The sequence below is a fragment of the Andrographis paniculata genome, unplaced genomic scaffold, assembly GCF_009805555.1.
Source record: "Andrographis paniculata isolate CXL003 unplaced genomic scaffold, ASM980555v1 Contig36END, whole genome shotgun sequence".
In the NCBI taxonomy this organism is placed as follows: Eukaryota; Viridiplantae; Streptophyta; class Magnoliopsida; order Lamiales; family Acanthaceae; genus Andrographis; species Andrographis paniculata.
Window position 1 is genome coordinate 748,291 of NW_026137569.1, and position 26,892 is coordinate 775,182.

At 39.6% G+C, this 26,892-nt stretch overlaps 6 protein-coding genes across 9 annotated transcripts; 3 read left to right on the forward strand and 3 right to left on the reverse strand.

Moving 5' to 3' along the window:
- Nucleotides 1-56: 56 nt before the first annotated feature.
- LOC127249678 (subtilisin-like protease SBT5.6) lies at nucleotides 57-3,104 on the reverse strand. The gene is made up of 9 exons (XM_051272610.1): nucleotides 3,003-3,104; nucleotides 2,735-2,922; nucleotides 2,461-2,645; nucleotides 2,205-2,316; nucleotides 1,587-2,121; nucleotides 1,412-1,506; nucleotides 965-1,313; nucleotides 668-881; nucleotides 57-586 (listed from the first exon to the last, which is right to left on the reverse strand). The coding sequence occupies exons 1-9, from the start codon at nucleotides 3,072-3,074 to the stop codon at nucleotides 57-59; spliced, it is 2,280 nt and encodes a 759-aa protein (XP_051128567.1). The 5' UTR covers nucleotides 3,075-3,104.
- A 276-nt stretch (nucleotides 3,105-3,380) lies between these two features.
- Nucleotides 3,381-7,311, reverse strand: LOC127249816 (subtilisin-like protease SBT5.6). Its single transcript, XM_051272827.1, has 9 exons — nucleotides 7,213-7,311; nucleotides 6,940-7,132; nucleotides 6,599-6,778; nucleotides 5,790-5,901; nucleotides 5,138-5,672; nucleotides 4,947-5,041; nucleotides 4,515-4,860; nucleotides 4,218-4,431; nucleotides 3,381-4,134 (listed from the first exon to the last, which is right to left on the reverse strand). Exons 1-9 carry the CDS (start codon nucleotides 7,282-7,284, stop codon nucleotides 3,599-3,601), a joined length of 2,283 nt encoding a protein of 760 aa, XP_051128784.1. The 5' UTR covers nucleotides 7,285-7,311; the 3' UTR covers nucleotides 3,381-3,598.
- A 2,752-nt stretch (nucleotides 7,312-10,063) lies between these two features.
- On the forward strand, nucleotides 10,064-13,868 carry LOC127249726 (subtilisin-like protease SBT5.6). Of its 4 annotated transcripts, XM_051272669.1 has the most exons (10): nucleotides 10,064-10,221; nucleotides 10,335-10,407; nucleotides 10,486-10,681; nucleotides 11,006-11,185; nucleotides 11,302-11,401; nucleotides 11,492-12,038; nucleotides 12,128-12,225; nucleotides 12,300-12,663; nucleotides 12,829-13,018; nucleotides 13,099-13,868. In XM_051272669.1, exons 1-10 carry the CDS (start codon nucleotides 10,193-10,195, stop codon nucleotides 13,794-13,796), a joined length of 2,475 nt encoding a protein of 824 aa, XP_051128626.1. In that variant the 5' UTR covers nucleotides 10,064-10,192; the 3' UTR covers nucleotides 13,797-13,868. The 4 variants fall into 4 exon arrangements, with proteins under 4 accessions (XP_051128626.1, XP_051128625.1, XP_051128627.1 ...); XM_051272668.1 differs by lacking the exon at nucleotides 10,064-10,221 and having other exon boundaries at nucleotides 10,228-10,407; XM_051272670.1 differs by lacking the exon at nucleotides 10,064-10,221 and having other exon boundaries at nucleotides 10,228-10,407; nucleotides 11,010-11,185.
- Nucleotides 13,869-15,711: 1,843 nt separating this feature from the next.
- On the forward strand, nucleotides 15,712-17,428 carry LOC127249679 (subtilisin-like protease SBT5.6). The gene is made up of 5 exons (XM_051272611.1): nucleotides 15,712-15,864; nucleotides 15,980-16,091; nucleotides 16,187-16,667; nucleotides 16,795-16,892; nucleotides 16,984-17,428. Exons 1-5 carry the CDS (start codon nucleotides 15,768-15,770, stop codon nucleotides 17,426-17,428), a joined length of 1,233 nt encoding a protein of 410 aa, XP_051128568.1. The 5' UTR covers nucleotides 15,712-15,767.
- A 1,343-nt stretch (nucleotides 17,429-18,771) lies between these two features.
- On the forward strand, nucleotides 18,772-22,071 carry LOC127249728 (subtilisin-like protease SBT5.6). The gene is made up of 9 exons (XM_051272672.1): nucleotides 18,772-18,899; nucleotides 18,979-19,174; nucleotides 19,295-19,480; nucleotides 19,571-19,682; nucleotides 19,744-20,290; nucleotides 20,375-20,472; nucleotides 20,543-20,912; nucleotides 21,000-21,186; nucleotides 21,282-22,071. Exons 1-9 carry the CDS (start codon nucleotides 18,807-18,809, stop codon nucleotides 21,890-21,892), a joined length of 2,400 nt encoding a protein of 799 aa, XP_051128629.1. The 5' UTR covers nucleotides 18,772-18,806; the 3' UTR covers nucleotides 21,893-22,071.
- A 126-nt stretch (nucleotides 22,072-22,197) lies between these two features.
- Nucleotides 22,198-25,260, reverse strand: LOC127249845 (subtilisin-like protease SBT5.6). Its single transcript, XM_051272879.1, has 8 exons — nucleotides 25,172-25,260; nucleotides 24,873-25,065; nucleotides 24,606-24,800; nucleotides 24,327-24,438; nucleotides 23,567-24,229; nucleotides 23,133-23,490; nucleotides 22,830-23,043; nucleotides 22,198-22,733 (listed from the first exon to the last, which is right to left on the reverse strand). The coding sequence occupies exons 1-8, from the start codon at nucleotides 25,256-25,258 to the stop codon at nucleotides 22,198-22,200; spliced, it is 2,358 nt and encodes a 785-aa protein (XP_051128836.1). The 5' UTR covers nucleotides 25,259-25,260.
- Nucleotides 25,261-26,892: the final 1,632 nt, after the last annotated feature.

A 26,892-nucleotide genomic window follows, 5' to 3' on the forward strand; every position in this document is an offset into this window, starting at 1 on the left:
ATAAAAAGTGAAGACAACAATGATTTAAGTTGAAAATTCGAAATGGAAAATCAGCCTCAGCTAGACGTGGACAGTGCAATGGGGCTTCTAACCACATGACCAAACTTATCCTTCCAAGTGTAAGAACCAAATGCAAACTGGTTTCTCACTGCGCTGCTTTTTGCTGTAACTATGATGGTGAAGCTTCTGGTATGCCCTGGGGAGAAGAACAGAAGTATGCTCGGAACGATCACAACTGAGTAGCCTTCAGGCTCGTCGATTGTCACAGAGTATGTCGATGTCCTGTTGCCAACATTGGTGACTGTTCTCTTGATTACCATCACTCCTTGCACGTTTGCGATTGCGAGTGATGGATAGTTCAGGTTGCTGGACGAAGGAGGATTAGAGGGGCAGCTGAAGGATGAATCCAGTGATTTTCCAGTGCTGCTGCAGATGAACAGAAGGTAATCTGTGTAGGAAGCGTTGTAAATGAGCCCGGGATCGGCTGCTTTCGATGGTTGAATGTGGCCGGCGCCGTATTCAAATGGTGTCGCCGGTTCCTGTAGTTGGTTCTGCATAAGTTTTCCAGTATTATCCGTGACCTTGGCTGAAAAGAAACAGAGCTGTGTAAGAATGCAGAGGAGTTGCCTGATCGAAAAGTTCTTAGGAATTTATGGATATATTATACCGGAGGTCATGATGGCGGATTGGATGGCGGCGCTGCTCCAAGTAGGATGTATGGCCTTGAGAAGTGCGGCGACGCCTGAAACGTGCGGGCAAGCCATGGAAGTTCCGGTGTTGAAAGTGAACTCGGCAACACGAGTATCAAGTCGCTGCATGCTCGGAGAAGAAGCCGCGGTCCAAGCAGCCAGTATGTTGAGCCCTGGCGCAGTAATATCCGGCTGCAAGAAAATCATCGAACAGGCGAGGTTACACAAGGGGATGTTCTATTACACACATTGGTCATAGAGATTGTTCGATGAACCTTGAGAATGTTTGCATCGATAGCATTAGGTCCTCTGGAGGAGAACAGAGCCATGTATGGCGCTGGCCTCGTGCCGATTAATGTCCTTGCCGGAGTCATTGTGACAGTCGGCGCTCGAGTACTATTGATGTAGCTCATGATGTTTTGCGTTTCGTTACTCAGGACAGTCGTCGCCGGAAGTGTGTAAGGTTCAAGTGGCACTCCTATTCCGTCAAATCCATTCCGGATCACTACTGCGACTCCGCCGGCTCTTTGCACCTCGTTTACTTGAGCAGGACTCCCTTCGCCGTTGCAAAACACGGCGTTACCATTTGCAAGGCCCGGCGAAAGTGTACCACTACGGCATTTTCTGAAAAGTATATCGAAAGAAGATTTCGATAGTCTACATATATGCAAATAGCAAAATAAATTTATGTATCAGACGAGGAGAGTCGAGCAAGATCGAACCCTGTTGTTTCATTCGTGGTCCTGCCTGGAATTTCGATGTCTCCGGCATAAACAAGGCGATGCGTGGATGCCTGGGATGTTGCGACTGATTGTCCCTGGTAGGTTAAACGATCATTTCACCTAAAAATTTAACGCTGAATCAACACTGATTCTATTGTTTTTAATGGACATTAACCTTAGCTTGTTTGCCATTTCCGAGCAGGACCGGCGACGGGAATTCCCGGTCGATGCTGCTGGCGCCGACAGATATACCCCACGGGACAACGTTCGCCACCGATCCTGCATCAGGACCGGAGTTTCCGGCGCTAAGAGACACCACAATATTCCGCCTGGTTGCGTGCAAGGATCCGATGGCGAAGCTATCTTGGTCGTATTTCCGGGCTGATGATGTGCCGATGGAGACGCTGATAACGTGAACTCCATCGGCGATGGCATCATCGAATGCTGATAGTATGTCGGCATCTGTGCATTCCCTTAGCCAGCAGACCTTGTAGACGGCAACACGGACAAGAGGTGCACCGCCGGAAACAGTTCCGAGTCCGAATCCACCTATTGTCGAAGCATTGGCAACTCTCCGGCCGCCGGCGATGGACGCCGTGTGCGTCCCGTGGCCTTTGCTGTCCCTCGCCGACCTTATTTCAACGGTCGTGTTCAGAGGACCGTATTTGGCCTCGTAACCTGTCGTGTAGTACCGTGCTCCGATCAATTTCCTGACCAAATTTGTTGTAACAACGTTTATATGCTTTGTCGTAATTTTATCTTTGAAATTAACTGAAGATGGAGGATCGATCACCTGTTACAATGAGATGCAGTGAAGTTCTGTCCAGTTTGACAGATCCCTTTCCATGACGATGGAATCGGATCCATCCCGGCGTCCTCGAAACTCGCTGATTCCGGCCATACTCCTGATGGAAGAAGACGATAGGTTGTCGCAGGAATTTACAAGAAATTTAACTTTTAGTAGATGAGTAATATATATGGACCCTTATTTTGATGATGCAATTTCCCGTCGTAAAAGTAATAAGAATATATATATATATATATATTACCGGAATCGAGCATGCCGACAATAACGTCTTTCCCATAGTTGGCCTTACGCAACAGCTTATCCAATCCGTCAGCTCGTTTGGCATTCCAATTAGCTTCGAGTAAGCTAATGAAGTCCCATGATCTTGTGGTGTGAAGCTGTGACGGGACATCAGGGAACACTGAAATCACTCCATCCATCCCTGTCCTCATCACCCAAATGCAATAGTTAGTTAAAATTCATTGATTTCAACATTCTAGGGATCTTCTTCGATTCAAGTATGGGACTTGCCTGACATGGCCTTCGCTTCTTCAGGGGTGAGCATGGCTGAGAAGCCATTGATGACATTCCTATAACTGTGAAAAATGCTCGACTTAGCTACCTCAGGAGACCCCAACACAGAGCTGAGATAAGAATGGTGAGTGTCTGTAATTTCTTCCGGAGACTTCTGCCCGTCGTGTTCTCCCAGATAAACTATGTGCAACTAACAGACAATACAACATAATTATAAGTACACAGACAATCTTAATTCACAACAATTACAAGAACACATATGAATAAAACCTGTGGTTGAGCAGATGAAGCAGCACAGATGGAGAAAGTGAGAGCCAAAACAAGCCCAAATTTGAAGCTCATTTTTCCTCTCAATCAATTGATAGCCTCTCTCACCGATTTTGCTCATATTTGAAGCTTCTCTAACTTACAAATATATATAACTAGCACAAACGTGATCACTTCGATCCACCCACGACTTGTAATATATATTTCGACAAGTCCCATGTGAAGTGAACTAAATAAAAAAATGCTGGAAAAATGGTTTCCATTGAATAATATGTTTTTCTTTATGTAGACGTGTAATGTTATTACAAACTAAAACAGTGTGGTTTACTTGTCAGGATAATTAAATAAATACATAGGAATTCGATGTACAGATGACCACATGGAAACCGAGCAATCCGTGTTCTAATCAAGAATATTATAACGTCACACTCTCCCAAATTTGTGGGATTATGCATTGATTTTACTCAAACTTCATCCTAACTATCATATATTATTTAAATCAAGATACAAATCTTCAAATCCAATTCAAACCTTAAAGAAGCACACCCTAAGTAAATGTCAAATTAAATTTTAGTTGAAAATTCGAAATGGAATTAAAATCAGCCTCTACTGGCTGTGGAGAGTGCAATAGGGCTTCTGACCACATGGCCGTAGTTATCCTTCCAAGTGTAAGATCCAAATGCAAACTGGTTTCTCACTACGCTGCCTTTAGCTGTAACTGTGATCGTGAAGCTCCTACTATGCCCTGGGGGGAAGAACACAAGTCTGCTCGGAAAGATCACAACTGAGTAGCCTTCAGGCTCGTCGATTGTCACAGAGTATGATGATGTTTTATTGCCAACATTGGTGACTGTTCTCTTGATTATCGTCACTCCTTGCACGTTTGCGATTGCGAGTGACGGATAGTTCAGACTGCTGGATGAAGGAGGATTAGAGGGGCAGCTGAAGGATGAATCCAACGATTTTCCAATGCTGCTGCAGATGAACAGAAGGTAATCTGTGTAGGAAGAGTTGTAAACAAGCCCCGGATCGGCTGCTTTCGATGGTTGAATGTGGCCGGAGCCGTATTCGAATGGCGTCGCCGGTTCCTGTAGTTGGTTCTCCATAAGTTTTCCGGTATTATCCGTGACCTTGGCTGAAAAAAAGTCATAGATGTGTTATAAAATGCAGAGAAGTTTCCGATCAAAAAGTTCTTAGGAATGGATGGATATACGATACCGGATGTCATGATGGCGGATTGGATGGCGGCGCTGCTCCAAGTAGGATGTATAGCCTTAAGAAGTGCGGCGACACCTGAAATGTGCGGGCAAGACATGGAAGTTCCGGAGTTGATACTAAACTCAGCAACCCGTCTGTCGAAAGCCTCCACGCTTGGAGAAGCAGCCGCACTCCAAGCAGCCAGTATGTTGAGCCCCGGCGCAGTGATATCCGGCTGCAAGAAAATCGTCGATCAGGGGAGGTTACACAAGAGGATGTTACATTACAAAGATTGGTCGTATGGATCGTTCGATGAACCTTGAGAATGTTTGCATCAATAGCATTAGGTCCTCTGGAGGAAAACAGAGCCATGAATGGAGCTGGCTTCCCGCCGATTAGAGTCCTCGCTGGAGTGAATTTGGCAGTCGCCGCTTTAGAACTATTGATGTAGTTCATGATCTTCTGCGTTTCGTTACTCAGAACAGTCGTCGATGGAAGCGCGTAAGGTTCAACAAGCACTCCTATTCCGGTAAATCCATTCTGAAGCACCACCGCGGCGCCACCGGCTCGGTGAACTTCACTTGCCTGAACAGGACCTCCGCCCAAGCAAAACACGGCCTTCCCTTTCGCAAGATCAGCTGAAAGAGTACCGATAGCGCATTTTCTGCAACATTAGCCGAAACAAGATTCAGTCGGAAGCTCCAATTTACATATATGGAAAAAGAAAAGATGATGCCGAGGAAACTAAACCCCGTCGTCTGACTCGTCGTGCTGCCAGGAACTTCAATGTCTCTGGCGTAAACAAGGGGAAACTTTGCTTCTTGAGTTGTCGCAACCGATTGTCCCTGGTAAGTTAAAGCAAGAAGACTAAGTCGATCAAAGTAAGAAAAATAGTACTAAATTTTTAGATGAAACGATCATTTTCTATCGTTAACATTTACCTGAGCTTGTTCATTATTTCCGAGCCCGAGTGGCGATGAGAAAACTCGATCGATGCTGCTCGCCCCAACTGAGATTAACCACGGTGCAACATTTGACACGGTTCCTGGCCTAGGACCGGAGTTTCCGGCGCTGACGGACACCACAATATTTTTTCTAGCAGCGAGCAAGGAACCAATGGCCAAGCCATCCTGGTTGTAAGGCCGGGAAGATGATGATCCGATGGAAGAGCTAATAATGTGAACTCCGTCGGCAATGGCATCATCGAAGGCCGATAGTACGTCGCTATCCATACAACCCTTAAACCAGCAGATCTTGTAGACGGCGAGGCGGACGAGAGGTGCGCCGCCTATAGCGACTCCTTTTCCGAAGCCTCCGATGGCAGAAGCATTGGCAACTCTCCGACCACCGATGGTTGACGACGTGTGCGAGCCGTGGCCGGAGGTGTCCCTCGCCGACCTGATGTTGACGGTTGTATTCAGCGGCCCGAATTTCGCTTCGTAGCCGGTCAGGTAGTAGCGCGCCCCGATCAATTTCCTGACAAAATTTGATCATTTCTTTGATTATGTTCATCGTGTTCTACTTGTTAGCTATGTATCCTAATGTGTTTTTTTTCTTTTTTTTGGATAAAGTTAAGTTTGGAGGATCGATCACCTGTTACAATGAGATGCAGTGAAGTTCTGTCCTGTTTGACAGATCCCTTTCCATGAAGTTGGAATCGGGTCCATCCCGGCGTCGTCGAAGCTCCGTGATTCTGGCCATATTCCTGATCAAAAAAATAAATAATCAAGTAGCAAAAATGCATTCACACCTATATTGATCGATTAAGACAATACATGGAAATAAACATATGTTTTGGATAATGTTTTGTATAGAATATATATAGGGTGCGTTAACCGAACAAATTTTTCTACACGTTTGTTTATTAATATTTTTTAAAATACAGTATATATATACAAAATATATACTATTTATTAAAAAAATAATAGTTGAATACAAAATATTATATTTTTATATTACAATATATTTTTCTATACTTAATATAAAAATTACTTTAAACTCAAAGTTTTGGAAGTTTTTCATTTATTTGGATTTGTTTTAAAAAAATTTAGTTTGAATTTATGTTTTTCATTATTTAATATAATATTTTAAAAAAAATATATATATATTTTTAAAAATGATAAAGTCAAAACATTAGGTGGGATCTAAGGTGTCACGAGTCCATTTTACAATTCCACCATTTCTTACTGGACATTATTTTTATAAATAATATGTTCATAAATAGTATATTTAAGTATGGAAGAAAAGTTATAATTAAAAGCTCTTATTTTTAATAACTATTTAACTTGGCAATCAAAACATAAAGATACAAATCCAAACAAAATTTGTGAAATCTTGATGACATAAATTAGATCTAACAACAAAAAGACTTACGATAAACAAAGGATCGCATTAAGAATTACCAGTATCGAGCACACCGACAATAACATCTTTCCCATATTTGGCTTTGTCCAATATCTGTTCCAATCCACCAGCTTGTTTGGCATTCCAATTAGATTCGAGCAAGCTAATGAAGTCCCAAGATCTTGTCGTGTGAAGCTCTACGGGGGTATCAGGGAACACTGTGACCACCCCATCCATTCCTGTCCTACAAAAATGTCCTCATCACACAAATCTAATGGATAAACAACCTTATTCGTCACTCACATTTTAGGGTTTTCTAAAATGTAATAACACAGACAGACAGACAGACAGACAGACAGACAGACGGACAAATCTTCTTCAATTCAGGTATGGAACTTGCCTGATATGGCGTCGGCTTCTTCGGTGGTGAGAAAAGCTGAGAATCCATTGATGACCTTCGTGTAACTTCGAAAAATGCTCGACTGAGCTTCCTCAAGAGACCCCAATGCAGAGGTGAGATAAGAATGATGAGTGTCTACAATTTCTTCTGGAGACTTCTGCTCGTTGTGCTCTCCCAAATAAACTACGTGTAACTGACAGACAATACAACATAATTATAAGTATACAGACAATTTTAATTCACAACAATTACAAGAACGCGTATAAATAAAACCTGTCGTTGAGCAGATGAAAGAGCACAAATGGAGAAAGTGAGAGCCAAAACAATCCCAAATTTGATTATCATTTTGACACAACTATTTGATTGCCTTAGTCTCACTGCTACTGTTAATCATTGTTGTTTCTGTAACTTATATACACACATATGTATAATTAATAGTAAATTGACATTTCCAGCCACGATCGATGACTGAAACAATGTAATATTATAACCATTTTTAGACAGGTTCCATGTGAAGTGAAGACACTAATAAAATGGGATTAAATCTTCCATACGCTAAATGATTAGTTGTGCTCCTTAATCACAGGAAAAAAAGAAAAATGTTAAAACAGCGAGGCATTTTAATTTAAACACATTCCAACATCAGGTCAACTCGATTAAATAAAGTTTTATGCATAAATAAAATAAAGGCGACGGCTAGATTCAATCACTTTACCGAATAGCACACGGGGAGCTAGCAAACAACATACGGCAATGTTAGCGACAATACATCATTTATATTAATGTAATACAAACACAACACATGAACTAACAATACACATATTGTCTCAAACATACATAGTGGTTCATTTCATCACATGACATATACTTATACAACACGCTGTAATTGTAAACAAACAAGGCGTTGTTTCTAATAAAGACTTGTGTTGTTTCTGTATTTTGTGAGTGCTGACCGTAACCTTCCCCATAAATAAATTATTAGTTGTGTTCCTAATTATAGATGATAAAAAACTGTGGTTAATTAACGTGTTGTTGAAATGAATAATTAAATAAATGTTTTTGTAATGAAGAATATTGTAATAATTGTCATCACGTTGGGCATACACTACCAAAAATGTGGGGATTATGCCTGGATTTTACTCAAACACCTACGAACAAGTAATTTACTCATCCAGCTTGTTTACTCGATCTGCAAATGAAGAACCTATTTATGTTAAACAATTCCAGTTAGATATTAATATAATATAGTATATATATATATATAAAGGAATATATTCTGCATGTGGATAATGAAAAATATTATATTGAAGTATATTACTCTTTTTTCTTTTTTCTTTTTTTTTTAAAAAAAAAGTTAACAATTGTTTGATTATTTATTAGTTTATATTGTGTGATGAATAGTTTGGCAATATAGTTGAAGTATTCCTATGTGTTCTCGAAAATCTATTTTGATGTCGAAAAAGTTATTTGATATTAAATTTATCTTAATTAAAGACATTCAATTAAATTGAACCTTTATATTTTTATATTATACTAAAAATTAATTTTACGTTCAAAATATTCCATAAATTTATTTATATTACATGATACAATTATTCACACTTTAATTGTATGTAATTACGCGTAGATGTGCTTGTAATAGGCTAGAAACTAAAACACGCACATGTACCTCACACATTAAAATTACACCGGGAACGGGGATCAACCATAATGTCCATTTGCTCGTTGCTTGGCGGTGATTTGTATTGTAAAATCTTATTGTACTATTTACTTTTGTGGCGTAAATTAAGGAATATTAAAGCTAGGCTTCACTTCCTATCAGGAGAGCGTCGGAAGCCAAAGACAGTTCTGTTCATTCTCACTTCCTATGAAATTGCCCCGATTGACAGAATGTTCCGTTATTGACACTTGTAAAAACAATTTGCAAGGTCTCATTACATGGGTGAATTACTTGAGCCTTGATACATTTCCAGTGCCACGGAACAAAGACTGTCTTGGCCTAAGTAGTCCAGAATATCGACCAGAACATAGTAAACATGGATTGAACTAAGGCCCGTTTCATTTTCACCGACAGACATTAAAATTATCATACCTGAGCAAGTTAATAGTTTGGCAGCAAACCCTCAAATTTTACTATTAGTTTTCTGTCTTATAAAATATTTTATAATATCAAATTCAAATTAAAATAAACACACCCTAGTGAACATGATCTGGGCCGAAACTGATTATATTTTTACCCTCAAGCAATGAAGAATAAATTATATCAAGGCTTTTGTATATATGTTGAAATGGATAAAGAAAAATATGGATTGAATCATGGTCTTATTAAAATATTATAATAATAATAAAATTGGAAGGTTAAAACTACATCTACATTATATAATTCATTCTTGAATTTGGAATACTTCTTTATAGGATAGTCTATTTTCATATTTCAGCTATTTTTTTAGTTAGACTGACATGTGTATAAATAAGGCTATAGGTGTACGTGGAGATGGACTCGTGGCAATAATATTTTTTTTAAAAAATAATTATTAAAATAATATTTTCAAATAAAATTGAATTCTGGAAAAATAAAAATAAAAATAAAAACAAAATAATTGTATATTTTGTGAAGATATTAATTATTATTCCGATAATAAAAATATATACACATACATAAAAGAATTGACACTGGGGACGTGGCGTGAATTTTATGGTATTCTAGGACGATGGCAGATGGCAATTAATATGTATCAATGGTGTCCATGACTTTTGTGTGATGCAAACATCAATATGACAATTAGACAACTCTCAAGGTCTATTCGTTTTTAACTTGACTTCAGTTTTTGTTTTGTTTTATTTTTTTAATGTATTTTTTAATAAAATCTATCATTTTATCCCATAAAATATTGTATCATTGCACTCCCTCTATCAATAAGTTTTTATGTCTAGCTCTACTATTATAAGGTTTTCTGAAAAAATTCAAAAACAATATGAATGGATTTAAATGGGACAATATCATATGAGCGTTGAGTCTATTTATATGTTCAACTGATACAATATACAGTAAGTAAGACAATATATGTATAGAAAGTATAAATTAAAATGATATAATAGTAACACCCAAAACCTTTACATTCCCAAACAAAAACATTGAAAACTATATAGACTCTAATCAAACTCACTAGTAAATTTCTCAATCAATTAATCAAGTGATGATATTCCAAATAACATGATGTGATGCATCATCATATATAGACAACAAGTGCAAATGTTTCTTGTCCAGTGGATGATTCCTTGGTAAGATCTTACAGCCTCGTGAATATAATAAATATCAATATAATGAAATCTTGGATCACCCTAGTTGAAGATCCCTCACACACTCACTTCAATTCGATGATGAACAAAAACAGCCACATGATCAAAGTTGTTTCCATTCTTCTAATCCTCACCACTTTCAGCTCAACTTCATTTGCCGATTCAAAGGTCAGCCAAGTTTTGTTTGCTTTTGGGATATCAATTTTGCAAGAAAATGATTCATAAACTTGTTGTTGATTTCATTAGGTCTACATAGTTAGGCTGAGGCAGCATAATTTGGACAATAAGTTTCAGCCACATGAAGATCATTACCTTTTTAATTATCTGCAAACGATCAAGGGATCTTTGGAGGAAGCTAAAGCAAGCATCGTTTACAGTTATACTAAAGTCATCTATGGCTTCTCGGCCCTCCTTACCCCAGCCGAAGTTCATGAGCTATCAGGTGTTGGAGAAACATTTTCTATATTTAATATATCTTGTTATAATTTTTTAGATTAAATTTTTATTATGCTAGATTAACTTGTTACTGTTTAGTTCTATCAAATTTGTATTATAAGCATCTAATTTTCATTGTTGATAATATACAATTCTGAAATTCTGCAAAAAATGTGAAACAAGGTAGATTAATTACAATTCTGAAAGTCTAGGTTATTTCTTTTAATGATTTTTTAGTATTATTTTCAGACACTTTTAAATATAATCCCCCAAGTGCTTTTGATTATTGAATGGATGAGAAGGGAAGTGATGATCAACATTTTGTTGGCAGATAGGTATGGTGTGATTTCAGTGGTTGAGAGCAAGTCGAACGAGCTTCAGACCTCAAGATCATGGGATTTCATTACATTGTTTGACAATGATTCGAATCCTATACAAGCAAATCGAGTTGAGGACTTGATGTCCAGAGCCAACCTCGGAACGAATGTTGTTGTTGGAGTATTGGATACTGGTAAAAATTGCATCCATATTTTGGATTTTTCAGTTCTTGAATTAATTTACACACCATTAGTTAATGCCAACATCTCGATGAAATTAAATAATTCACTAAATCAAATCATTCGACAGGGATATGGCCAGAATCGCAAAGCTTTAGTGATTTCGGGATGGATCCCATTCCTGAAACCTGGAGAGGGCGTTGTCTTGATCTTGATGTCCCCTGCAATAGGTGATTAATTATAGAGAAACAAAATAAAGTAAAATAACAAATATTTGATCCGATCATTTTCAAGAAAATATATTATGTATGATGTAACAGGAAACTGATCGGAGCTCGATCCTTTCCAGCGGCTTACGAGGCCAAATACGGGCCAGTGAATCCAGCAGTGGAGTACCGATTGGCGAGGGACAGTATCGGCCACGGGACGCATGTTGCATCGATAATAGGTGGTCGGCAAGTCGACAATGGCGCCGCAGTAGGTGGATTTGGAGCTGGAGGTGTTAGAAGCGGTGCTCCTGTTGTTCGTCTAGCCGTGTACAAAGTGTGCTGGAAGAGTATTACAGGGCTTGTCAGCTGTGAAGACAGCGATATACTTGCAGGATTCGACGCCGCCATCAACGATGGAGTCGATGTGATCAATCTTTCCCATGGAGGAATGCATAAGCCCTACACACAGGATGCCAACGCCGTTGGATCGCTGCAGGCAGCCTTATACGACATTCCAGTTGCTGCGGCAGCTGGAAATGCTGGTCCTAATGCCGGCACTGTCGCCAATGTTGCGCCGTGGGCTATCACCGTCGCGGCCAGCAGCATTGACAGGGTCTTTGAATCTGCATTCCTCCTTGGAAATGGTTACCAATATCAGGTTAGACATCGATACATATAGATACTAAGCTTTATGTTTACGCGAATGAAAGAATTTCTCGGATGCTCTGTTTTGCTTGTGGTTCCTAGGGACAATCGATAACGCCGCTCTCCCTGACAATGAGATATGGACTTGTTTACGCCGGAAACATAGAAATTCCAGGAAGCACGACTCCGGAGACCACCGGGTTCGGACAGGCTTTTCAATGCGTGTTGTCTTATTAACTACTGATTATGGTGTTTGTTTTCGACATTTTTTCAGGCAATGTTGTCCCGGGACGTTATTACCCAACGGTGCAAACGGACGGGCAGTTCTTTGTCTGAGGGGAATTGAGTATAATGTGTATCCAGGACAACAGGCATCGGAAGTTCAAAGGGCAGGAGGTGCAGCAGCATTGCTTCAAAATCCACATTACGGAATCGGTGTATCCCTCCAACGTTTTCCCATTCCGACAGTAGTTGTGCTTTCCGGCGACATAGATTCTATCAGGAACTACATTCTAACTACCCAATATCCGACTGTTACGCTCTCTCCTCCGACTACCCAACAGCCCACAACCCCAGCTCCATTCATGGCAGAGTTTTCATCCACAGGACCAAATATGATCGAAAACAACCTTCTAAAGGTGCATCACTTGATGAAGAGAATCTTATTTATGGTTGACTTCCGTATGCTGATAAATAGATAAATGATGCGTATCTTAAGAGTTAAGTTTTTAGATGAGTCGGTCATTTACTTCATCTAACATTTATAAAGTGACAATCTGTCGTGATTATATATATATATGCAGCCAGATGTTACAGCTCCAGGGCTGAATATATTAGCAGCTTCCACCGAGGCACGCTCTAGGGACGATAAGTTCGTGTTCATGTCCGGAACATCATTCGCTTCTCCTCATGTCGCCGCGGTCCTCGCACTTCTCAAGGCCACTCATCCTGATTGGAGCAACGCTGCGATGATATCCGCCATTATGACCACCGGTATCCTATCTATCCTATCCTATCCTATCCGATCCTATCCTGTTCTGTCATATTTTCTTCCATGTTCTTTTTTCATGCAGCGAAGGTCACCGACACAACAGGCAATCCTATAACTGATGCGACCCTGCAAAATCGTGCAAGTCCATTTAACTATGGTTCAGGCCACATTCGACCATTAAAGGCTGTTGATCCAGGGCTTGTATACGACATTCATCATGCCGAATATCTCAATTTCGCCTGCGCTTCCACCGGCGTATCGTTAGATTCACACTACACATGTCCTGCCACATTACCTTCTCCGAGCAACCTTAACTATCCATCACTTGCAATAGCCGATGTGGGATCAGAAGGCACGACAGTCATCAGAAGGGTCAAGAACGTGGGTGGCGGAAGCCCCGAATACACCGTAACGATCGATCCGCCTCCCGGCTACACGGTTCGGATCTCGCCAACGTCGTTGAGCTTCTTGGCAGGCGTGGAGCAGACTCGGACCTTCACCATAACAGTTCGACCTCTGGACAATGCCGTGAGAAACATGTTTGTATTTGGATCTTACACTTGGTTCTCGAACGATGGGTTCTATGAGGTAAGAAGCCCAATGGCCGTGTCTACCAGAAGGGTCGTTAGGGAAAGAGTTTTTGACTATCAGCTCATGCCACCATTTCAGCCTCTGGTTTGCTCTTGTCTCGAAATGTACTGTCTGATGCTCTCTGTAGCAGAAAGCGTATTGGTGACCAAGTGGGATTTCAATGCCGTTTATGTAAAAATGTATAACTGAGATAGAATAATCCGAAAATATTAATGCTAGAATAATCCAAAAAAATTCAGTATAACTGAATTTAATACTTAATTATATCTTTAATTATTAATTAAAACAATTCAGCACTTGATCCGATTCCAAAAGTTAATGTTAGTTGACTCTCTAATAAATAAATAAATAAATAATGTTAGTTTTTAGATAAACTAATTATTTAATATGGTTGAATTTTTTAATTGTATTTATTTTTTCGATTATAATTTGACTATATAAAACTACTTAGTTACTCAAACACGTGAATTGTTATGAAGTAAGGAAGTATACCTATGGTCAGTACTAGGAATCTAATCACTTACGATCTAAATAATTGATTGATGCAAATTATTCATTAAAGTGGACAACTCATATATAAGAATTAGAAAATATAAATATATAAATTATTTATTTGAAGGATCTGCTTTTCAAATTTTGCTATTATTATTATCATTATATTTTTTTATAAAAATATATTATTTATTCAATTCAAATTTCTATTGAATTAAAAATTAAAACAAAACAAGCTTCAAAATTTTTAGTGTTATTATCTTTATTATAATATAAAATAGATATTTTCGAATGAAGAGCACAAAAATAATAAAAATAATAATTTTTTTAAAAAATCAGTACTCTCTCTGTCTACTTACAATATTTACATTAAATATCCTATTTTTTTTCACAAATATCTTACTTTACGTCACATCTTTACTAAATATCATTACACTGTTATAATTAAAATACTATTGTTTCTTAGCACCAAAAAAGTAAATGTAAACATACAGAGGAAGTATATGTAATCTAATTATGAAAATCAACAATTCAATTAAAAATATTGCTCATTTTGTCCCTTTATCAAAGAGGTATTTTGGATTTTATAATAGATTAAAAAATAATAATATTTTATTGATCAATAAAAATAGGTAAGAGATTTTTATATTTTTATCCTTTATTTATGTATTAATAATAATTGTATATTTGTAATTTAAGTAAAAAATTATCTTGGTATTTATATTAGTACATAATTACTTTTTAGACGAAAAAAATATTTTTTATATTAACAATATAATTCTTTATATTAATATAAAAAGTACATCCAGCACATCAGTCTAAAAAAGCAAAGTAAAACACCCAATATATTTTTATTAAAAATTATATTAAGTAAAAATAATAAAATTTAAAAACAAACGTTATCGAAATTGTCCAAAAAATGAAAATTCGTGTTTGTATGTGTACATTGCACATTATTTTACCAATACATAATTACATGTGCAAGAATATATTATGTTCCGATTTTTTTTGATATTTTAATTTCATGCTTGATTTCAAAATAAAATAAATAAAATTATTTGCTTTTGCTTGAGTATAAATAATAGATGAATAGCCTATCTTCGAAGGAATACATCACGTAGATGCAAAAATGAATTACAAGAAGAAGAGCCACGAGGTGATCAAAGTTTCACTTCTTCTGATCGCCCTCACCACTCTAAGCTCGACTTCATTTGCCGAACCAAAGGTCTGCCACGTTTTAGTTTATTTAATTTGAACAAATATGATACCTAAATTCGGTGTTGGTTTCATTAGGTATACATAGTTACGTTGGGAGTTGCAACGAAACGAGGATCATTATCTTTCTTATTTGCGCTCTGTGAAGGGATCATTGGAAAAAGCTAAGGAGAGTGTCCTTTACAGTTATACAAAGGTCATCTATGGCTTCCCCGCAATCCTTACTCCGGCCGGATGTCAGGTAGATTGAACTTATAAAATGGGCAAGTAGTTTCTTGGCAGAGATCATATAAATGACTTTAATGGTAGTGATGATCAGATCAGCTAAGATAATCAATCTACCATATTTGTTTGTTGGCAGAGATTTCTGGTGTGATTTCAGTGGTGGAGAGCAAGTCGAACGAGCTCCAGACCACAAGATCATATGATTTCATAACATCATAGGAAAGTCTAATGAATCCTTTCCAAGACGACAAGGATGAAGTAGAGGAGTTAATGCGCAGAGCCAACAGTAACATCATGGATATTGTTGTTGGGGTCGTGGATACAGGTAATATTAATTAATCCATATCATTTTCAGTGGTAGAATTTTTCACACTGTTAAATTAATTGTCAATTTTTTCATTTTTTTTTTATGAAATTAATTTCACAAACTCAATCCACAGGGATATGCCCAGAATCGCCAAGTTTTACCGACGCCGGAATGGGTCCTATTCCTCAAACGTGGAAAGGGATTTGTCAAGTGGGTGTCGAGTTTCAGACAACCGACTGCAATAAGTGATTTTTTTACTTATTACCTTACATTCTATTGTCATATTATATTGGGTTCAAATTTCGACCCCTGTTTCACCTGCCATGTATATTTCGAACAGGAAATTGATCGGAGCTCGATACTTTGTGGCGGCTTACGAGGCGACATATGGGCAAGTGAATCCAGCAGTAGAGTACCGATCGCCGAGGGACATGGATGGCCACGGCACGCACGTTGCATCGGTCGCAACCGGTCGGGTAATCGGCAATGCTGCAGCTGCCGGCGGATTTGGATTAGGCACAGTTCAAGGCAGCGACGCCCGTCTAGCCATATACAAAGCCTGCTGGGTGAAACCCCCACCCGAAAGCACTACCGGCTGCAAAACTGCCGACGTGTTTGCAGCTATCGACGCAGCCATCGACGACGGAGTCGATGTGATCAATCTCTCCCATGGGAAAATTCAGGAATACACAGCAGACGCCAATGCCGTCAGATCGCTGCAAGCGGCAAAGTTTGACATTGCTGTAGCCGCTGCAGCTGGAAATTTTGGTCCGGAAGCCGGCACTGTGGCTAATGTCGCGCTGTGGATGATCACCGTCGCGGCCAGCAGCTGTATACGTCCTTGGAAATGGTTACCGATATCAGGTTAGACATCGATACATATAGATAATAAGCTCTATGTTTGCTAGGGACAATCGATTACTGAATGAATTTGACTTTGATTGCTAGGGACAATCGATTACGCCGCAGCCCCAGACCCAGAGCTTTGAACTTGTTTACACCGGAAACATAGAAATTCCGGGAAGCACAACACCGGAGACCACCGGGTTCGGACATGGTTTTTCATGTGTGTGTCTGCTTAACAACTGATATACTATATGTCTTATGGTATTTGTACGTTTTCGACATCTTTCTCAGGCAATGTCCTCCCGGGACGTTATCACCCAAAGGCGCGGGAGGACGGGCAGTTGTTTGTTTGAGGGGAATTGAGTATCCTCCTCCTATAGGACAGGTGTATACATGGCAACAGGCATTGGAAATTCAAAGAGCAGGAGGTGCAGCAGCATTGCTTCATAATCTACACAATGGAATTGGTGTATCCCTCAAACCATTTCCCATTCCGACAGTTGTCGTACTCGCCGCCGACATGAATTCGATCGGAACATACATTCAAAGCACCCCAAACCCGACTGTTACGCTCTATCCCCCGACTACTGTACAGCCCACAAACCCCAGCTCCATTCATGGCAGAGTTTTCATCCACCGGACCAAATACCATCCAATACAACCTTCTAAAGGCGCATCAAGACACAATCTTATTTATTTGCCTACAAACTGTCTTACACCATCTTTAATTTTGTGATTATATATATATATATATATGCAGCCAGATGTTACAGCTCCAGGGCTGAATATACTAGCAGCTTCCACCACGCCAAATACTGATAACACATTCGTGTTCAAGTCTGGAACGTCGTGTGCTTCCCCTCATGTCGCCGCAGTCCTCGCATATCTCAAGGCCTTGCATCCTTCGTGGAGCAGCGCCGCGATGATATCAGCCATTATGACCACCGGTATCCCTATAATCAATCATCTTCTTCAAATTCGGAAATTTTAGCCTCTCAATCTAATATGGCAGAGATCCGTCTCCTTGCTCTGTTTTATGCAGCCAAGGTCATTGACACAGAAAACAATCCTATAAAGGATGCATTGCTAAACCCTGCAACTCCATTCAACTATGGTTCAGGCCACATTCGACCATCAAAAGCTGCTGATCCCGGGCTTATTTATGATATTACTTATGACGAGTACATTGATTTCGGCTGCGCTTCGGCTAGGCGGTCACTTGATCAAGACTTCACATGTCCCCAAACACCAGCTCCTCCGAGCAATTTAAACTATCCGTCTCTTGCAATAGCACAAGGCACCACAGTCCCCAGAAAGGTGAAAAATGTAGGTGGAGGAAGCCCCACTTATAGTGTATCGATCGAGCAGCCTTACGGTTACACGGTTCAGATCACACCGGCGACATTGAACTTCAATCTTTCGGCGCAGACTCTGAGCTTCACCATAACAGTTCGACCATCGGCCACTGCTGTTCCAAACCAGTTTGCATTTGGATCTTACACCCGGATATCGAGTGATGGAGTTTATCAGGTAAGAAGCCCTATCGCGGTGTCTATCGCTGCAGGCAATGGAGTTCATGCCGCCAATTCATCCTCTGCAGCAGAAATCCAGTCAGTGATGAAGTCCAAGTGGGATGTTATGTGAATGTTGTAATTTATAATCTCTAGTAAGAATGATGCTTCCACTGTAATAAATAATAATCGCTTGTGTTTGGCGACAATAATGTGATTTTTCACGACTTACAGTCCTGGAAAGATTCACGAAATGATTTCAAGTAAGTTAAGAAAGTGTTGCATGAGATGTTATCATGAAAGTAAATGTTTGATATACTCACTCCATCCCATAATTTAAAACGTTAATACAAAATTATAAATATGAAAAAATATAGATATATTTATACATGTGTGTCACGTTGCAGACAACAATTACTTGTAAGAACAATAAAAGTATCTTCTTTTAAAAAAGTACACATATAATATATAAAAATATTGCTTTGAACACATATTTTTATCTTACAAATATTAATTATTAAAATAAAAAAAGTGTATAAATAATAGATCATCACCCATGCATCTTTCCAAGATATGTTTTTCACTAATTAAGTAGATACAAAAATGAAGTTCAAGAAGAAGAGCTGCGAGCCAATCAAAGTCTTACTTCTTCTAATCATCACCACTTTAAGCTCGACTGCATTTGCCGATACAAAGGTCAGCCAAGTTTGTTTTACTTATTTGCTTTAATTTGGGATAATTTTAATTGACTGTATCAATGTGTTGATTTCATTAGGTATACATAGTTCGACTTAGCTTTTTCGAGGAGTATAATAATAAGTTGCAGTCAAATGAAGATCATTATCTTTCTTATCTGCTACCGATCAAGGGATCGTTGGAGAAAGCTAAGGCCAGCTTCATTTACGTTTATACCAACGTCCTGTATGGCTTTGCAGCCATCCTCAGCCCTGTCGAAGCACTTTTAATATCAGGTTAATTTATTTCTTCAACACAAATAGTAAGTAGTTAATACCTAGATCGAGATAGATATATTGATTAAACGTGTTGATTTAATGTGCTATGATCAGCTAAGTTACCATATTTGTTGGCAGAAATGTATGGTGTGATTTCAGTGGTGGAGAGCAAGTCGAACGAGCTCCAGACCTCAAGATCATGGGATTTCATTACATCATATGAAAGTCTAATGAATTCCTTACAAGAAGACGACGATGAATTAGAGGAGCTGATGCGCAGAGCCAATAACGTTATGGATGTTGTTGTTGGGGTTTTGGATTCTGGTAATTAAGAATAAATAGCAGAATCCATATTATGAATTCTTCAGTGGTTAACTTGATGAGAAACTCACAACCCAATCAATCAATCCACAGGGATATGGCCTGAATCTCAGAGTTTTAATGACAATGGGATGGCTCCTGTTCCTGAAACGTGGAAAGGGATTTGTCAAGTTGGAGCCAAGTTTCCGAGTAACACCTGCAACAGGTACTGCTGATTCATAATCCAACAATGTTGATGTCCTAAGAGATCGATGTTTATGTAACAGAAAACTGATCGGAGCTCGATACTTTGTGGCGGCTTTTGAGGCCATGTATGGCCCAGTGGATCCACAAGTGGAGTACCGATCGGCCAGGGACAAGAATGGTCACGGCACGCACGTTGCGTCGACCGTCGGCGGTCGGGTAATAGACAATGCTGCGGCAGTCGGCGGTTTCGGATTAGGCAGGGTTCGCGGCGGTGTCCCCGACGTCCGCCTAGCCGTATACAAAATTTGTTGGGTGAAACGCGACGGCTCCACTGTATGCGAAGATGCCGACATGCTTGCAGCGTTCGAAGCCGCCATCAACGATGGAGTCGATGTGATCAATCTTTCCCATGGAGGAATGGATAAGCCGTACACGCAGGATGCCAACGCCATTGGATCGCTGCAGGCGGCAAAGTTCGACATTGCCGTAGCTGCTGCAGCTGGAAATGCTGGTCCGGCTGCCGGCACCGTGGCGAATGTCGCCCCGTGGATGATCACCGTCGCGGCTAGCAGCATCGACAGGGTTTTCCAATCTGAGTTCCTTCTCGGAAATGGTTTCAAATATCAGGTTAGGTTTAGATTTAGACTAAGACTTAGACTTAGAGACATAGAAATGAATGACTTCGTCTGATTAATCTGCTTGCCTTCCTAGGGACAATCGATTACGCCAGTTTACGTTACCGGAACATACGAACTTGTTTATGCCGGATACATAGAAATTCCGGGCAGCACGACAATCGTGACCTCCGGGTTGGTTTTCATTTTCACTTTCATATATGTATGTGTTATGGTATTTGTACGCTTTCGACATCTTTTTCAGGCAATGTCGTCCCGGGACGTTATCAGAGGAGGCAAGAGGACGGGTGGTTGTTTGTTTTAGGGGAATGGAGAATCCTAGACCTGTAGAGCCTGTGAGTCACACAGAGCAGGCATTGGAAGTGCGACGAGCAGGGGGTGTAGCAGCATTGCTTCATAATCTAGAAAATGGAATCGGCGTATCGCTCCAACCATTTCCTGTTCCGGCTATAGTTGTAATTAACCCCGACATGGATCCGATCATTACGTACCTTCAACGTACCGGAACTATAACACTCTATCCCCCGACTACTGTACTGCCCTCAACCCCAGCTCCATTCATGGCAGAGTTTTCATCCACCGGACCAAATACCATCCAATACAACCTTCTAAAGGTGCATCAAGACACAATCTTATTTATTTGCCTACAAACTGACTCACACCATCTTTAATTTTGTGATTATATATATATATATATGCAGCCAGATGTTACAGCTCCAGGGCTGAATATACTAGCAGCTTCCACCACACCAAATACTGATAACGCATTCGTGTTCAAGTCTGGAACGTCGTTTGCTTCCCCTCATGTCGCCGCAGTCCTCGCATATCTCAAGGCCTTGCATCCATCGTGGAGCAGCGCCGCGATGATATCAGCCATTATGACCACCGGTATCCCTATAATCAATCATCTTCTTCAAGTTCGGAAATTTTAGCCTCTCAATCTAATATGGCAGAGATCCGTCTCCTTGCTCTGTTTTATGCAGCAAAGGTCATCGACACAGAAAACAATCCTATAAAGGATGCATTCCTAAAGTCTGCAACTCCATTCAACTATGGTTCAGGCCACATTCGACCATCAAAAGCTGCTGATCCCGGGCTTATTTATGATATTACTTACGCCGAATATATTGACTTCGCTTGCGCTTCCACTGGCCAGTCGCTTGATCCAGAATACCAATGTCCCGCCAAACCACCTCCTCCAAGCAATTTAAACTATCCGTCACTTGCAATAGCTAATGTAGGATCACAAGGCACCACAGTCCCCAGAAGGGTCAGAAATGTAGGTGGAGGAAGCCCGACTTATACTGTATCGATCGTGCAGCCGCCTGGTTACATAGTGAAGATCTCTCCAGCAACATTGAACTTCAATCCAGGCGTCAAGACTCAGAGCTTCACCATATCAGTTCAAGCATCTGCCAGTGCTGCGAGAAACCAGTTTGCATTTGGATCTTACACTTGGAGGTCGACTAATGGAGCTTATCTTGTAAGAAGCCCAATCGCCGTGGCGATCTCCAACATAATTAGTGAGACCACTTGTCAGGCGACAAACTTCACGGCCCCATTTCATCCTCTGCAGCACAAAGCCAGTCAGTGACCAAGTGGAAAGTGATTGTCATAATATAATCTCTAGTAAGAATGATGATTCCACTGTAATAACCTTGTGTGTTGCTACAATAAGGTGATTTTTCACGAGTTATCCTGATATCGACACCGTTAAACTTCTCCACTTCTCCAGAAACATAGTAATGCTAATGATAATGTCTCAATTCTGCACTGTGAATCCAGCAGAGGTTTCATGTAGACTAAGAACTTGAATAAATTTCATTGTCGACTCGATCATAAAAAAAAATCTATACAAATAAATGTTACAAGAAAACCGACAGCGAAGAAGACATAAAACTAAGCTACAGAAACAGCAATAGGACTTCGAACATTGTGGATTCCGTCAGACCATGTGTACCATCCAAAAAAGTACTTATCTTTCTCTACTGTCCCCGCAGCATTTCTGTCTAATCTCACAGTAATGGTGAAGCTTCGCTTACGGTGTACACGGTCGAAGTACAGAATGGGAGGAGATATCTTAACAGAGATCCCCGGCGGCGGCCTTATGCTGACAAAGTAAGTACTCTTCCTGCTTCCAACATTTGTCACTATTCTGGCTGCTGTAACTGTGCCATTGAGTTTGGGAACGGCGAGTGACGGATAATTGAGATCTCGAGGACTTGGCGCCTTTTTTGGACACTTGAAGGAAGAATCTAAGTTTTTAACACCGCTGCTGCAGAGGAAGAGAAGATAGTCTTTATAGGACGCGTCGTAGACAAGTCCCGGATCAGCTGCTTTTGTAGGCCTGAAATGTCCGGCGCCAAATTGGAACGAATCTGCCGGATTCCCGGAGGAGTCTGTGATAAGCTTCCCCTCGTTGTTGGTTATCGCTGCTGCGAAAATTAAGAAAGAACCGCAATGTTGTAATAAGGCGCCGCATAAGTTTCATATGATGTATAGAATGAACTTTTGTAGTGTTGTATTTATACCAGAGGTCATCAGAGCAGATCGAATCGCAGCGCTACTCCAGTTGGGGTGTATTGCCTTGAGGAGCGCCGATATGCCTCCTATATGCGGGCAGGACATGGAAGTTCCCGACAGGATATTGTACTTGATGACACGGGTATCAACATCCACCTTTGTCGGCGAAGAAGCTTCGCTCCATGCTGCCAATATGTTGAGCCCTGGAGCTGTAATATCCGGCTGTCGAACAAAACAAACAGTCGATCAACATCTAAACAAGCCACATTGCCCATCCATGATTGAAAATGGAGAACAGGGCTGTAAACAACCTTAAGAACATCAGGGGAAATGGTGTTGGGGCCTCGGCTGGAGAAGGCAGCCATGGATGGAGCTGGTTTGGCGTGTATGACTGTCTTGGCCGGGATTATATACGCTGTTGGCGCTTCCGTGGAGTTGATGTAATCGAGGATTTTGAGCGCGCCTTTGTAGCCGACACTTGTAGCAGGAAGAAGGTGAGAATCAGCTGATAACTCCTCTCCATTGGCTTCACTGTTAGCTAAGATGAGACCAGCTCCTCCAGCTCTTTTCACCTCCACGCCTTTCCCAACTCTCGTCCCGTTGCCCCTGAAGCAGACGACTATCTTTCCCCGCGCTTTTTTGGGAGAAAGGGAACCAGGTAGGCATTGCCTGCGATTGCAAACTTTCAAAGATTACGGCGCAGCCTTTGAGTTAAAATCGGAAGATTTTAAGGACAATTGCTAACCCGGATAGGTTCTTCAAAACATGAGGATTCGTAACATGTGCAGCAAGAACTAATGGATACTTCTTCTTTTTCCTCAGCTTATATGGAGTTACTGTTTCCCCTGTAATCTTCCTGCCATTTCCGAGCACGGCAGGGGACACGAACACCCTGTCGAGGCTACTTGCGCCGACAGTGATAATCCAGGGCGCCGGATTCGACAATGTGGATGGATAAGGGCCAGAATTTCCGGCGCTACAGGCCACTACAATATTCCTCTTGACGGCATGGAGAGCGCCGATGGCTATAGAATCGTGATTGTAAGGATACGGCTCGTTCGTCCCAATGGAAATGCTCAAAACATCGACTCCATCGGCGATGGCGTCGTCGATCCCGGCCAGCATATCCTCGTCGAAGCAAGTGTTGCCATCCTCTTTCCCCTCCCCTGGAACTGCCCAACATGCTTTGTATATAGCCAGGCGAGCCAACGGCGCTCCGCCTGAGGCTGCGCCGGCTGCAAAGCCTCCCAACATCGACACGTTTCGAACCACCCGGCCTGCCGCCGTGGACGCCGTGTGAGTTCCATGACCGTCCCTGTCCCGGGGAGATCGATAATCCAGTGTCCTGTTCAGTGGCCCGTAGTAGGCTTCGTAGCCCTTTATGTAATATCGAGCCCCGATTATCTTCCTAAGAACATTTTTTAATTATCAAGAACGAGTTGCAGAAATCACAAGATACATATATATATATATATGTCTGTATGTATGTATGTATATATACTTACCTGTTGCAGTGAGAAGAGGTGAATGAATCGCCAGATTGGCAAATTCCTTTCCAAGATTTGGGGACAGGACCGATTCCTTCATCGCTGAAGCTTTTGGACTCGGGCCAGATGCCTGATGATCATCGACAACGTTATTCATGAGGTCACATGAATCATCGCGGGATTATGTCTGAATAATAATTATATATGAAAGGACTGTTTCTTCACATGAATTGGAAGGATGGAATTCGAGCTTTATTGAAAAACCAGGTGAATCCATCGATTATGTTGTAACCATACCATTGTCTAGCAACCCAACAATCACATTCTTGCCATGTCTCGATTTCATCAGTAAATCTTTCATCGAATGGTGTCGCCGCCGCCCTCCGCCGCCGCTCTCCCATTTTTGCAGGCCGGAAAACATCCACGATCTCGTTGTGTGCATCGTGTACTTCCCCGGATGGCTTCGGAATACCGACGCCACTTCCTCCATCTCTGTCATAATCAAATTCATACATTCATATATATATATATATATTGGCAATTAGGGTTTATGTTGCGCAGTACCAGAAAGCGTGGAAGCTTCTTGTGGGGTAAGAAGCGCAGCGAAGCCATTGATGCTGTGCTTGTAGCTGTAGAGAAGAGAAGCTCTTGCATCTTCCTCAGATTGCTTCACTGAGAGCAGATACGATCGATGGCCTTCCTCGATTTCTTGAACCGTTTTATCTCCACCATGTTCTCCAAAGTACACTATATATACCTGATGATTAAAAAAAAAAAACTTTATCAGCCCCTGAACTCAATGAAGATTGATATATATATATATATAGCGTATGCATACAAATTTGTTTGAAAAATCTACGAACCTGTTTCTGATCAGTGCAAGAAACCATGAGAGGAACAAGAACAAGAACATGAATAATAAGAAGGGATAAATGGAAATTCCTTTCCATGGCTAAACAGAGCAGCTGGCTACACATACTGAGCACAAATCAAGAGTATTTATAGGGGTTTTTCAACAATGGATCATAGGAATCTTGTATATATATACAAATGAAAATGTACTTTATTTGTAGAATTTTCTAGGTGAAATTAATAAAATAAGGATTATATATAGTAATTTTTTATGTAAATATAGAAACCCATATAATGGATTAACAAAACCTACAATTCTTTCTATATCTTGACGCACGTAATTGTTTATTTTTTATTGAATGAGAATTACATGTTGTTTTAGGATCTTAATCTCCAAATCGCTCTCTCTTTTGCAAATATGTTGATATTGCATGTTAATTTCAGATTTGTTTGGTTTCTAACTTCCTATGTCAAACTAAACCAAAGTTTTACTATTTAGTTAATTTCATCCTGTTTTTTTTTTAAAAAAAATACGTATTATTTTTTAAATAAAATATTATTTCAATTCAAATTCAAATAAACATCACAATTAACCAAACAAATCCTATTCATCAATTTTAATAATAACAGCTGTGCCACAATTATTTGAAATTGATTAGGTTACTACACATTACATACCAAATTAACTTTCCAAACTAAATAAATTTATTTCTCATTAAAACCAAAACATAACATAATAATGTTTTTCAATAATTTAAATCTCCCGCATACATAATGTGATTTTTAATTCCTTACACACAGGTTTCTTTCAATTTAATCACTAAGATGCATATGTGGTTTTTTATAAAAACTATATTTGTGATTTATATATTGTTTTTGTTGTTAATTTAAATGTAACCATTGCAGGGTATTAGGTTCGATCGGAGATTTACCCAGTGCGCACTTTCGAGTAGCGGCCGCGGATTCCTACGTTATAAAAAAAAAAAAAAAAAGTCTAAGTATTATCAATTGTGCATAAGTTTTTTCTTCAACAATGTCTTATTTATTAATCATGCCAATGTCTTATTGATCAATCCAACCAAGACTTGTAGATAAATCCTAAAGGCTAACACTTGTACGCTTAAAAAGTGGCATTATTATTGCTTAAGTTTTGCAAAAAATAGGCAAAAATTTATGAAAAAGGAACAAGCATTTGATATAAAAGCCTTAACATAAGCTCATTTGAGTCATTTTTCTTTTAACTTTTTTGGACTAAGACAAATCATCATAGTAAATTGTTTGGTGTCATATATTCATATGTTAGAACAACTTTTTTGATTTGGGCACTATCGACATCTAGAAAAATATAGAATAACTTTAAACACTTAACATAAATATGCAAATTAAGAGAAACAAGTTTAATATGTTTGTATTATCATGAGAGGAAGATAAATGCTAAATTTTGGATACACTTCAAGTATAGCATTTTACAAGAAATAATAAGAATAAGAATACTCTCTACGCTCTAAATAAAATAAATTTTTTAAATTTTATAATAAATTAAAAAATAATAATTTTTTATTATTTAATAAAAATATATAAGAATTTTTTATATTTTAAATATATTTTATATATAAAATAATTATTTATATAATAGTAAAAATTAAAAATATTTTGAAATAAAAAACAAAAAAGAAATTTTAAATTAGCACAGCGAATATATCTTTTGAACTAAATTCAATAGATTGATGAA

Excerpts from the sequence above, each read along its gene's own strand:
- LOC127249728 (XM_051272672.1), top strand. The coding sequence starts at position 18,807 with ATGAAGTTCAAGAAGAAGAGCTGCGAGCCAATCAAAGTCTTACTTCTT. Across the intron at positions 19,481-19,570 it reads TGTTGGGGTTTTGGATTCTG|GGATATGGCCTGAATCTCAG; the intron begins GTAATTAAGAAT and ends ATCAATCCACAG. Across the intron at positions 20,913-20,999 it reads TCCAATACAACCTTCTAAAG|CCAGATGTTACAGCTCCAGG; the intron begins GTGCATCAAGAC and ends ATATATATGCAG.
- LOC127249845 (XM_051272879.1), bottom strand. The coding sequence starts at position 25,258 with ATGGAAAGGAATTTCCATTTATCCCTTCTTATTATTCATGTTCTTGTT. Across the intron at positions 24,801-24,872 it reads AGAAGCTTCCACGCTTTCTG|AGATGGAGGAAGTGGCGTCG; the intron begins GTACTGCGCAAC and ends TGATTATGACAG. Across the intron at positions 24,439-24,605 it reads TGTTGGGTTGCTAGACAATG|GCATCTGGCCCGAGTCCAAA; the intron begins GTATGGTTACAA and ends GATGATCATCAG.
- LOC127249726 (XM_051272668.1), top strand. The coding sequence starts at position 10,264 with ATGAAATCTTGGATCACCCTAGTTGAAGATCCCTCACACACTCACTTC. Across the intron at positions 12,226-12,299 it reads ACGACTCCGGAGACCACCGG|GCAATGTTGTCCCGGGACGT; the intron begins GTTCGGACAGGC and ends ACATTTTTTCAG. Across the intron at positions 12,664-12,828 it reads TCGAAAACAACCTTCTAAAG|CCAGATGTTACAGCTCCAGG; the intron begins GTGCATCACTTG and ends ATATATATGCAG.
- LOC127249679 (XM_051272611.1), top strand. The coding sequence starts at position 15,768 with ATGAATCCTTTCCAAGACGACAAGGATGAAGTAGAGGAGTTAATGCGC. Across the intron at positions 15,865-15,979 it reads TGTTGGGGTCGTGGATACAG|GGATATGCCCAGAATCGCCA; the intron begins GTAATATTAATT and ends CTCAATCCACAG. Across the intron at positions 16,668-16,794 it reads TGTGGATGATCACCGTCGCG|GGACAATCGATTACGCCGCA; the intron begins GCCAGCAGCTGT and ends TTTGATTGCTAG.
- LOC127249816 (XM_051272827.1), bottom strand. The coding sequence starts at position 7,284 with ATGATAATCAAATTTGGGATTGTTTTGGCTCTCACTTTCTCCATTTGT. Across the intron at positions 4,432-4,514 it reads TTGATGCAAACATTCTCAAG|CCGGATATCACTGCGCCGGG; the intron begins GTTCATCGAACG and ends ATTTTCTTGCAG. Across the intron at positions 4,135-4,217 it reads ATCCGCCATCATGACATCCG|CCAAGGTCACGGATAATACC; the intron begins GTATCGTATATC and ends ACTTTTTTTCAG.
- LOC127249678 (XM_051272610.1), bottom strand. The coding sequence starts at position 3,074 with ATGAGCTTCAAATTTGGGCTTGTTTTGGCTCTCACTTTCTCCATCTGT. Across the intron at positions 2,923-3,002 it reads CTTCATCTGCTCAACCACAG|TTGCACATAGTTTATCTGGG; the intron begins GTTTTATTCATA and ends ATTGTCTGTTAG. Across the intron at positions 2,646-2,734 it reads CCTGAAGAAGCGAAGGCCAT|GACAGGGATGGATGGAGTGA; the intron begins GTCAGGCAAGTC and ends TTGGGTGATGAG.